General features: G+C 39.6%; 1 protein-coding gene across 1 annotated transcript in view; it reads right to left on the minus strand.

Moving 5' to 3' along the window:
* Positions 1 to 12,192, minus strand: part of LOC124165697 (RISC-loading complex subunit tarbp2-like) — a 47,223-nt gene that overhangs the window by 17,416 nt on the left and 17,615 nt on the right. Inside the window, exon 5 of the mRNA XM_046543182.1 lies at positions 4,926 to 5,053. Coding sequence (XP_046399138.1) covers positions 4,926 to 5,053 — 128 coding nt within the window. The remainder of the gene's footprint in view (positions 1 to 4,925; positions 5,054 to 12,192) is intronic.

Genomic DNA, 12,192 nt, shown 5'->3' on the forward strand with positions numbered 1-12,192 from the left:
AACTGAACATAAAATCACCAGAATCACTCCATTATAATATGTACCAGGATACACTGCAGTCATTATTTCCCTTCGTAAAACGGAAGCAATCAGACCCAAGCTGCATTCACGGGAGCACCGTGTTCCTGTTTTCCAAGCCTCACAGAGTATGACCGCGCTCCATGATCACGGACACATGTCCCGCAGCAGTTGCAACGCGGGCAACTTGTGCGAGATGCGACTACGTGGCATGGAGCCTGACAGTGTAGTTTCCGACGTCACGCAATGGTTTTGAAGCATTTGTGCAAACCACTTTTCAGTATCCGTTATCACACAGCCACGGATGTGTGGTTTTCGAAACCAGGCCTTACATGGAGCATTAATTATACGAGTAAAAGCATATTGTCGCCGATAAAAAGACCGCGAACTGGCGAAGAAAGCTTTCAATGAGTCCGGGAAGCACTCTTAAATAACAGAATAACTGCATAAATAATAATATATTGTTTGTTTTACGTAAATTATGAACATTGCAAGACATTTGAGAGAAAGTTTGGATAATCCGCGTTTTTCGATGATTCGTGTCGTATCTCCCCATCATTAGTCCGGATAATCGGGAGTGTATTGTACTTCTTCTATAATATGAAACAAGCACTCTCCATAAGTCCATAAAGAAATATAATGACAAATGCTCACCACTGCATGGTAAACAGCGAGTGTAAAAATAGCAGGAGAGGAGGAGAGTGGATGATGGAGGAAACAGCTGTATGGAATGTTTTCTACATCTTCCTTCATCAAAAATGTATGGACACCTTACAGTCAAATACCTGATTGAAACTGATGGTGCAATAGCAGCTATACAAGACAGGCTTATCAGCGCAAAAAATCATAGAAAATTTATAATGAAGGATATAATCGCATAACAAAATGTGAAACAAAATGTGAAACGCGTTATGCACACTGAAATTTTTTCAGGTACAAAAAGGTCACTCCTTCAAAATATTTTTCATTCTTTCCTACTCGTCAGCTTCATAATACGATCCTCTGAACATATGAAACCTCCCAAGATATTGCCGATGTGATCATCTTTTTTGACAATGAGTCAGTCAGTGTTTGCAGTTTTTTATACATCGATATACAAAGTGAGACTGAGCAATAGCCGTTTATCTGTAGATATTCCTTAAACTATCTTACTACTAATGCTAAAATTCAGGCAATTGGTGCATTTTTAATTGCTTATAAAGGTACCAAACGAGCCATACTAGGAAGGAATCTGAGTGAGCCCAGATGAGAGGTTGAGCTAACATGGATTGCCACAGTTATACCGTATAAGCGTGTGTAAGAGGCGCACCCCTATTTTGAGCATCAAAGCTATGAAGAAAAAAATTTTGCGGCATTTTTTTTATACTATCCCGCGGTGTTGCAGACGTATATTCGATAACTGTCGAAATTCCAGTACAGTACACCTGGAATTTCGACAGTTATCGAATTTTCCTCTTTCAATATTAATTGAAAGACGAAATTTTGATAACTGAGGCGGTAATAGCGGCATAAGAGAGAGTAGAAAGAGTTCCGATCCTCTCTTCGCATACGCCGTTGCTCTACGATGCTTGTCCTATTCACGAACAATTTAGTTTAAATGCTCTCGCAGGAGTACTGCAATAGAATTGCAGCCGTGAAAATTTTAAGGCAATACACGACAGGCACATAGCATGAACCTTCCCAAGAGCTTATACAACAATCGGGGCAATCTCAGCGCCGTAGGATAATAACCACGTCGTAGATTTAGTGGAGTCACATTCGGCCCCCCATCAGCCAATGCCTCTGCCGTTTTTCTTCCTTTCCGAGACCCCACAGGAAAATAGGTAAACATCAAGTTACAGGGGAACAATGGAAACGTGTTTCATCCCTACCCCATCTCACTAACTGACCTTGATCGATCTCCCAGTTTATGGAGGCCAAATGCTAGGTGAGTCATCTACTGAGCCCGAAGATATCTCGATAGCTTTCAATAATTGAATGACACTCACGAGGTTGAAAAAAAGAAAGAGATCTAACGCGATGCATATCTGACAGAATTTAAGTTTTTTAAGCTCTAATTGTTTGACACAAAGATTTATAGTTACAACAAGGCTACTAATATTCAAAATAGTCCCAACAGGACAATTTCGGAAGAAACAAGCATAGCATAAGCGCATTCAAACAAGACGAGATGGACTGGAAACTTAAGGCAACGCAAACTGCGAATATCACATTGCTGCGCCTTCGCCCCTTTGCTTTGAATACAACGACGTCACATGCAAGATCGGACGTGTTCTTCCCGTGCTCCTTCGCTCATAGCCTCGTAGCTTGAAATACGGAGGGGAGGGAGCACGCGCGCTCCTTCCCCTCCGTATTTCGTTGCTTGCTTCGAAGACGGAGGGATCGCGCTCCTTCCCCTGGACCTCTCCTTCCGCGCTCCTCACTTATAAGCATTCCTGATTTCTTCCATCCACAATTTAGTCCAACAATGAACACACTCGTTTGAATTTTTTAAAGCGCAGGTTTTGATACCAATATAATTTTCAGTTGCAATAATCCTCATATTAGCGTCTGCAGATGATTTTTGAAAAATCATGTGCTCAGCGTAATGGTATGTCCTTCAACACTATGCATTTCTCTACGTTTGATAAGCGATTACTATGTGCAGTATAAATGCCGTGGGATGCCCACTCGTGGCAGTAAATTTTGCGAGCCCTCCGGAGCGAAAAACCCTGCGCGATCTTCCATGTTCACCTCTGGGGTACCGACGTGACGGCGCAATGCTTAAAAGAAATTCAAACAGGAGCATTTTAAAAATACGTCACTAAGGGAGTAACTCCCCTGCCTGCCGCTTGTTTTTGACCTAGGGTTTCAGATGACTGACTCACACTGAAAACCAAGGCCACTCAGTTCCCCTTGGACTTGCGACCGGTGAAGGGGAGGGGGGGAAGATAAGAAGTTTGTGTAAGAGGCGCACCCTCATTTTCGGCTGCAATTTCTGGGAAAAAAGGTGCGCCTCTTACACGCACTTATACGGTATTTCTTTTAATTTCACTGTACAGCAAAATATACTTCTAGTGCAACAATACACCCCCGCAATACGAAGTGGGGAATGGAAGTGAATAACCGTGAATAGCTATTGCACACAACTCAATCACACATACAGACATGATTTGGAGTGAAAGAATTAAAGAATGCCATTTCAAGCTCCCAAGTATGTTTGCAAAGGCAATGCTTAATTTCAATGTTCCCCTACTCGGGTAGTCATCCCGCCACAGGGATAGAATACATTCTCCATTTATTTTTCATTTTTAGCAAGTGCCATAGCGAAGGAAACATTCATGAACAGGAAAGAGAGCATCATTACGTATGAGTAAAAAGAAAAGTCTAGCGAAGGGAGCACAGCACAATTCAGAGCCAAAGCATGGTCTACACTTGGGAAGGAGGAAAGGAAAAGACCTGAGGGATTTGGGTTCAGGGGGTAACTGAGACGATGATGCTGACGAAGATTGACCACAAAGTGCTGGACATGGGGGTGAGGAGAGAAAGCTTAAGATACGGAGGAGATGGAAGGGGTGGATGTAGGGAGTACTGAGTGGGGAGGGGATGTTGAAAACAGCGTTAGATTAGGGGAGAGTGTTAGACAAGCAAGAAAGGGGAAGAAAGAGATTAGGATTAATCGCTGGAATGAAATAAAGTAGGCCTCGTAGAGAAGCGGAGAGGGAAGTCGAACTTGGGATGGGACTTGCCACGCTATTCTCATATTGATCCATGTTGTACAGTAGACTCTCGTTAATATGAACATCGTTATTACAAAGTTCTTGTTATTACGAAGCAAGTCGTTGGTCCCGACGAAAAGGCCTACCCAATCTAATGTAAAATAAAAATTAATAAGAAATCTTCATTATTTTGAAAATACGAATCTGATCCGGTCCTGGCAATTACAAAATGAACTTTATTACGAAGTTCCACTAGTAGTAGGCAACGGCATTTAGGTGGAAATAGACTACGCTACTTTATCATCATTGCACTCCATTTAAATTCTCCTTGTGCATTGTGCCCAAGAGCGTCAATTATGGTACTTCATTCAGTAGGGGATATGTACTTCAGTATGCACGCAACATCAGATACTAAGCTTCATTCCTGTGGAATTATGGTGACCCACTCATTAATGCTCGCAAATTGGACGTCCAGTTAGTCCTCTTCCTACGCACATTGGATTTACGAACTTTCAGAGATATGACGTTTAAAAAAATTCAAGAGTGCCCAAAATTTAAAATTTGGTGCCTATTGAGTTTGCCGATGCGACACGACATGATGTACAGGAACTCGCACTTTGGGCTGCACAAAGTATCATTTAATCTGGTTTGAAGTCAGGAACTGTTCAGCGCTTCGCCCGTTCTTTCTTCCCGCACAAAGCGAATTTTTTCGGCACCGGCTACATTGCAAGCTAGATCAGTTAGTCACAATCGTGAGTTAACGCACGATTGTGATGCAGTGTTGCATTCTGCAAGATCTCTCGATGCCTTGTATAGGTTTATCAACTTACGAGCAAGGTCTCGGAACGCATCTTCTTCGTATATCGAGGACTTGTGCATAATTTAATCGCGTACATTACACACTTGACTCTGAAGATTATAAGTTTAGGAGATTGAAGAGACAAGAAATTTTGACAAAGTATGTTTTTTTTTATTCGATGATTCCTAAAAGAAACATTCATACGAACTTCGTTATTACGAACCTCTGCTTTTTCAGTCCCGTGAATGTCGTAATAACGAGAGTCTTCTGTAGTCTACATAAAATGGAATAGCTAGAATACTTTACTAGATAACCGAGTATCAGATAAAAATTTAATAAATTTGAGTCATCTAAACTATTTAATTGAGTGGCACAATAGGTATGGAGACCAGTAAAAAGGATGCACTAACCTTCTCAGCTTGCTTCACCGTTCTCGTCTCACTGATCAAAGGTGAGGCCATGGCCAGATGTTCCCTTATCTTGTCAATCATCAGCTTGGCAGAAATTTGTTTGGCTTGCTTTTTTGTGCGAGCCTTCCCTGGAAGCAAAATCATAATTCCATGACTTTTACACTCAAACATCATCATCATAACAAACATCCGTTCCACAAAACACCTCTGCACAGCAAATATACATCATGGCCCCAATCACCCTCTCATGAACCACACCTCTTCCCAAAAAGCATTTCTGTGCATAAAAATTAATTGGTGGCACACACAAGATTTTTCACCTGTTTAGAACAAAATACATAGCAAGATTTGGTCACTGACATTCCCAATTATGCCATCACAGAGCACAATGCCGAAGAGTAGCTAAAGAAATATGAAACGAACGATATGATACATTAATGCGAACAACCTTATTACCAAGTTTTCATTATTAGTACAGTCTGAACAAAGTATCAATTAATCCATCATGAATTTAAGAACTGTTCAGCATTTCACCCATTTTTCCTTCCCCACTGATGGCAAATTTTTTTCGGCTCCAGCCACGTCGCACGAGCAGCTAGATCAGTTTGTCACCATCATGAGTCTATGCAAAATTGTATTGCAGTGTTGCATTATGCAGGTTAACCAAACTTTTCAATGCCTTGCATAGGTTAATCCATTTATGAACAAGGTCTCGGAACAGACTTTGTGCGAAATTCAGTCGTCTAATTTTAAACACTTGGCTCTTAAGCTATTCCGCAGTGCAACTATAAGTACGGGATATTAAAGAGACAAGGAATTTTGGCACAGTATGTTTCTTTGAGATGATTCCTGAAAGAATCATAATTACAAACTCCATTATTACGCACCTATGGTTATCGGTCCCACGAACTTTGTAACAAAGAAAGTCTCCTATAATTCCTTTTTCATTCCTGTGATTTGAATGGTGTTGAAGGCCATTAAAAATGCACATATCCAGGAAAAAACATTTGAATTTTTTCATGGGAATTTTGGAAAAATTCCTCACTTTAGCTGCTGCTTGTTGCAATGTAGCTTGATTTAACTCACTCCCAATAATTGGCCAGGACATATGAGCCAAAATATTTTCTGTACAGTAAACAATGAGTTTTTATTGCCTTAGAATTAGTAAGCTATACAGCAAACACTTCCATGCAAAAAGAAATTTTTAGTCCCAAAAAGTCTGTTTTAAAGATATACTACTGTATAAGCCTGTGTAAGAGGCACACCTTTGAGGCAAGTGATTTATGGCCTGTGGCATCTTGGAAAGGAAAAAATCAGAGGCATTGGCTGATGGAGGGCCGAGTGTGGTTCCATGAAATACGGCACTGAGATTCCCCCAATTGTCGCTCAATCTCTTGGGAAGATTCAAGCTATGTGCCTGCCGTGTTTTGCCTTAAAAATTTCCACCGCTGCAATACTCCTAAGAAGGTGTTTAAACAAAATTGTTCGTGAGTAGGACAAGCATCGTAGAGCAACGATGTATGCAAAGAGAAGATAGGAACTCTTTCTAATCCCTCTAATGGGACATTGCATTCATGAAAGCAATGATTTAAAATTTCGGATTCATATTGAATTTCCTCAACAAATTTGGATCCTAAGTATAAGGTGAAGGGCATTATTCGTGGAAATTTGGATCCGAGGTATCCGATCCGACCATACCTAGTAAGCATCATAAGGTTAAGACTATAAGTGAATACCTACATATCACCGAGAGCCATACGTATCATGAAAATTAGGCTGAAAAAATGCCGCGTAAATTTTTAGTACTGAAAGAGGAAATTTTGATAACTGTCGAAAGTCCAGGCATACGTCTGCAACACAAACGATAACACAACAACGATAGGATAAAAAAATGCCGCAAATTTTTTTTTCTTCAGCTCCGACGCTCAAAATATGGGTGCGTCTCTTACATGCACTTATACAGTAACAGAATCATACTGAATAACTCAACACACTGCTGCATTTTAAGCATGCTGGAGAGCTATCAGATGTGCAAAAAATACACCTGCAGACTGCAGTATGACTTGACAGCTTGTCATGGCATTTTGTGCATTTGATCACAATTTTTCATTGTTTCTTGTACTCTAGGGATGCGTTCCAAATCACACATCATGTGCATCCATGTGGGCATGCATAGAGCATATTTTGAGGTTCCGGAAGCATCAACTCACATTGGCTAACATCAGAAATTCTTGATGCAGTTGATGCAAAGGCAAGAACGGGCACTGCCCATAAAATTGTGATGGTGTCTTTGGAGTTAGCATAGGATGTTTATATTGTGCTCCTAAAGTTATAGGAAAGAGTTATAGTTATTAGTTTTTGATATAATTAGTCCATCTATAATTGAAAATTTGGAATTCTATACCTATGCGTTGAAGTGAGCATGTAAGTAACTTGTTTACGCCCATTCTTAATTTCACAGGTAGCAAAGAATGCAATATACAATCTATAATTTGACTCATTGAGATGCAAGCGTGGTAGTTTTAACCAAAATTTTGCTTATATACACTAAATTGTGGAAATTTCCAACACTTAAATGTTGTATTGCAAAAATATTAGTTTACTAGGGAATGTTTAGAGGTGTGGTCAGAATTATAAATTGGCTCCAAGTTGTACGTATTAGGGAGTGGTTATAACATAATACATAAAGTAAACTCTCGATTATACGAAGCAGGATTTTACGAAGTTTTCGATTATACGAAGTGATATTGCGGTCCCGGCGAAAAGCCTATGCTAAATACACGGTGCTATTCGATTATACGAAGTTTCGATTATACAAAATGTTTTGAATTTACGAACCCCGGATTGGTCCCCAGGAGCGAAAGGCATTCATTTATACGAGCTATGGCAAAATATTTGTCAACAAAACTAGTTACGCCGGCGTATGAAGCTAAAAAAATCAGCGCTTCCAACTGTGGTTCATCAAAAGTGTGAAATCGTAAATGATAGTGCAACTTAGGAGAGAAAGGGTTCGCCTAAAACCTCATGGTGGAAATTTAGGGGAAGTAGGAGTTAAGTAAAATATCGCGACTGACATAATGCCCCTATTGACGTGCCTATTCGTAAACATCGCATCGACAATACTTCATAGTTTAACATGTCAGGAAGGTCGCACGGGGTATTTCGTACACTCCTAATTAACCCTTTGCACTGCTGTGAACATATCTGGTACGTTGCTACTGTTAAAGTACTTCGAAGACTACTTGACTACCTACTTTTTGCCGAAGCACTTCGAAGGGTCCCTAATCCGGGACCCTTTCCTCGACGAGCTCACCCTCGCTGGCCCCTCTCTTCTACCCTCCGAGCCTTTCTCCCCAAAAGTGACCGCTCTGACTACATTTTGAAAATCTATCAATCAATGCCATCATCAAAAAATAATTGTTTGCATCGCACTCCTGCCAATCAGGCATTCAAGTACGTCTCTGAACCGTGTTTCTGCGATGAGAAATAACGATTTTGTTAACTTTGCTAAAATGGCCAAGTTAATAAAACTGTCATTTTTCATCACAGAAACATGGTTCAAAGTCGTACTTTATTCCCTCCACTACAATCGCAAATTGCTGGAAATCGGCCAGATTCTCTTTGATAGCGCATCATGAGGATGTTCTCGAGGTTGGTAATTGATATAACTAGCCTACTAGTAATTCTACCGCTATAATATCACGGCTATGGTTGATTCGTTACGTTATACCTTCAGGAAGATGCAGCGGATAAAATTGCGGAGGAGATCAGAGGCTTAAAAGATGATTTTGAAAAATTCTTGGAAAAAGCAGGAAGAGCACAGCGCGCAACATCAAACGATTATATTTACAGCATCAAGTTATTTATAAATGTATGCATTTTACACAGTGATCATGGATGTGAGCTTGATTTACAGAGATATGTGCTTAAAGAATCCCATTGAGGTGATTGAGTATTAAGTGCAATTATTTTTTTTTCAAAGCACGTGATTTGGTAAGCCTTGATAAAAACTTGCGGTCAGAATTATAAATTGGCTCCAAATACTATTTGATACTATAAATACTGCATTGATGACACGGCAAACTCATTTTCAGTATCCTCCCAAATGCTATCTAACTATAGGCACACTCCTATCAATGGTATCAAAATTAATGGGTTTCTAAAATGGTTCTCAGCTGCACTCGGGTATTTAATTTGTTTTAAGAAGCTGCATCATCAAACATTGAAGAGTACCGGTGATCACTATCTTAGTAGTGATTACTGATTTTCAATGTTTATATTGAATTTTCAAATATAATTGCTCCATGTAAAACTTTCTGATATCAGAAGGAAGTGCAAAATTCTGTCTCAAGACAGCCACTCTAAGTGTATGAACAATCTCCAATGATGCATTTCACAAAATGCTCAGTTTTGTTGTGATTTAGGTTTTCTATGGACTCGAAACAGTTCAACACGTACCTCTTTTTAAAAATGAGACTCAAAACATCCTTTTCATCTGAGAACAACAGTACATTAGCGGTTGCCACAAAACATGTTGTTGCTATTTATTTCTTAACTTAGCAACTAGGTTAAAAGTACAACACCCTCCCTCCAACTACAGTAAAACTCCGTATTTGCGTTATCGGAATTTACGTTTTCCCGCAAATTGCAAGTTTTTTTCTGGGTCCCGTCATATTTCCTATCTCTCCAATGTAAATAGAACCCTGTATTTACGCCGTGTTTTTTTCGTTTTCCCGCCATGTGCATCACGACGTGCCGACTAAAAAAAAATTTTTTGCGCACTTAAACAATTAATCGCGCATATCAGCCCTTAAAAACTGTCTTTTGGCTTCCTTTCGCGCATTTTTATTTAGAAATCCAAGAGAGAGAGACGTAATGAGAACTATTTTCGGGAAGAATTTGAATGTGGCGGGACAGAACGCCACCAACGTCGGAAAGTTGAACTACGTCATCTCGTTTTCTGTCAGCGGCGAAAAGATTCACGATATGAAAGTAGGTGTTTTGAGCAATCAAGCTATGTATTAATTATAATGCAAGAACTCCTGAAGGAATGTTGACAATAATCATGTAGTCGATAATATGATACGAGAGTTTGAAAGGAAACCAGACGTGATAAACTATAAAACTTGGCCGACAACTGGGATCATTTGCGCTGACTTCATTCAACAGTTGCGTAGCAATTATAGGTTAATTAAATACTTAAAAAAAAACTTATTTAAACTTGAATTATCCCATTCAAATAGCAGTGTATCGCAAACTATTGTAACTTTCAAAAATTATGAAGTCCCATGACTGTTTGTACTATACGCATTTGATCGCCGAGGGGTAGTTCAGATACTCGTGTGTTGCCGAGTTACCCTCAATTCGAATGGGAAATAGAATTGATCCGGCTTGAAAATGGAAATTCGAGGTGAAAAACGGACATTTTTAATTGACGAGAAAATGAAAATTTTAGAGATAGTTGATTCCCACACCGGAACCCGCATCGATTCAAACGCTGGCGAAGCAACTCGAATGTTGAGACTGGCAATCCGATCGGATTTCCAGTCTCAACATTCAATACCGTGGTGAAAAATCGTGATGCCATTGTAAAATATGCAAACCAGTGCGGACATTTATCAAAAAAGAGAATATATGTGAAGAATTCCAGGTAAGAATAAATGGAACGAATTCTAAAAGAGTAGTTTTTAGGTGCAAGATCATCAAATGTCCCTGCAAATGGTGTCATCTAAAGGCCTGTTTACATAGTACATTAACCCGTACAAGTTAATGTCTAAATTATGAACACGAAAATGCACCGTGCATTCACCCAACTTGTGCGTATGCATGAACAGAAAATAGAACCTGTTCAAATTTGGTTCATGCATTCATAGTCGGATTTAGGGGCAGGGGACGTGCCCCCCCAGATGCTTAAAAAAATAGACAAAATTTGAATACGGTTATCATAGGAGGATCTATGGGAGGGGGGGCACGTGCCCCCCCAGACACTTAAAAAATATGCAAGATTTTTAATACGGTCCGGTTATCATTGCGTTCGTTTTGTATAACGTGGTATCATTGCGCCTCCAGAACAAAATCACGGCATTGCTTGTGCCCCCCAGAAAGAAATCTTGGATCCGCCCCTGATGGTCATCATTACGTTCGCTTTGTTTTGTATATTACCCAAGGAGGCTCGATCATTTAATTCAATAAGAATAACTTTGATATAAAAATAAAGAGAATTTTGTAAAGTCATTGTTATATCTTGTTTTTAATCTCAATTAAGACAAGATCTTTTGCCTGTCAGGCCCTCTGTGCCCCTCCCAGAAAAAAATCCTGCATCTGCCCCTGCCTACATTCGTACATGTCCCGTTCCGGTCCACAAAAATCATTCATGCAAGCAGAAATTAACACGTACGTGTTAATGTATTGTGTAAACAGGCCCAAAGGCCCTTGAGAAAAGGTATTTCCCAACAAGATTGGGAATCGAAGATTCCACAGCATCTATAATGGTTGGTTGGATAGATTCAAAAATAGGTACAGTCTTGTATATAAGATGGTGAGTGGTGAAAGCAAAGATGTTAACATAGAGACAGCAACTCAGTGGAAAGAATCTGAATATATTAGAGTTCTGAAAGGTTACAGCCCAAAAGATGTTTTCAGTGCAGACAAAACAGGATTATTTTTTAATTTTTGCTGCCAGCAAAAACACTGTGCTTCAGAGGGAAACAATGTTATGGCATAATGCCTAGTGAACAATTAAAAAATTAACATTTCCAAAGCCAACATATGAATAAAAGTGAAAATTCTCTATTTCCCACTATTTGCATTTTCCCGCAATTTACACTTTTTTTCTTGGGTCCCTAGAAAAGTGTAAATAAGGGGTTTTACTGTAGTTGCTTCCATCAGCTACAAGATTCTGTTGATTAATGCAGTTCCCACGCTTGAAATTGTAAAGCCCCTTTGGTAAAACATATGCTACCATATATATTATGTTGACTTGTATTCAGCAATTATTTTTCCTACGGCAACAGTGCTTCTAACAAAATCGTGTCTAACCTCTGTGCTTTGACCTTTCCTTGATGTATCCAAAATTTGCATTTTTTACTCCAGACTTGTCATAATTTCATTAATGCACCACATCACTACCAAGTATTTTAATGCAGTTCTTTCCAACGATTCCTTGTATAACTCTGGAGACTGTAACACTATTTTTTGCTCCAGCTGCCAAACTTACATACCTACTCGCCTTCTATTGCATACATGGCTACACATCACTGCTCTTTGT

The sequence above is a fragment of the Ischnura elegans genome, chromosome 9, assembly GCF_921293095.1.
Source record: "Ischnura elegans chromosome 9, ioIscEleg1.1, whole genome shotgun sequence".
In the NCBI taxonomy this organism is placed as follows: domain Eukaryota; kingdom Metazoa; phylum Arthropoda; class Insecta; order Odonata; family Coenagrionidae; genus Ischnura; species Ischnura elegans.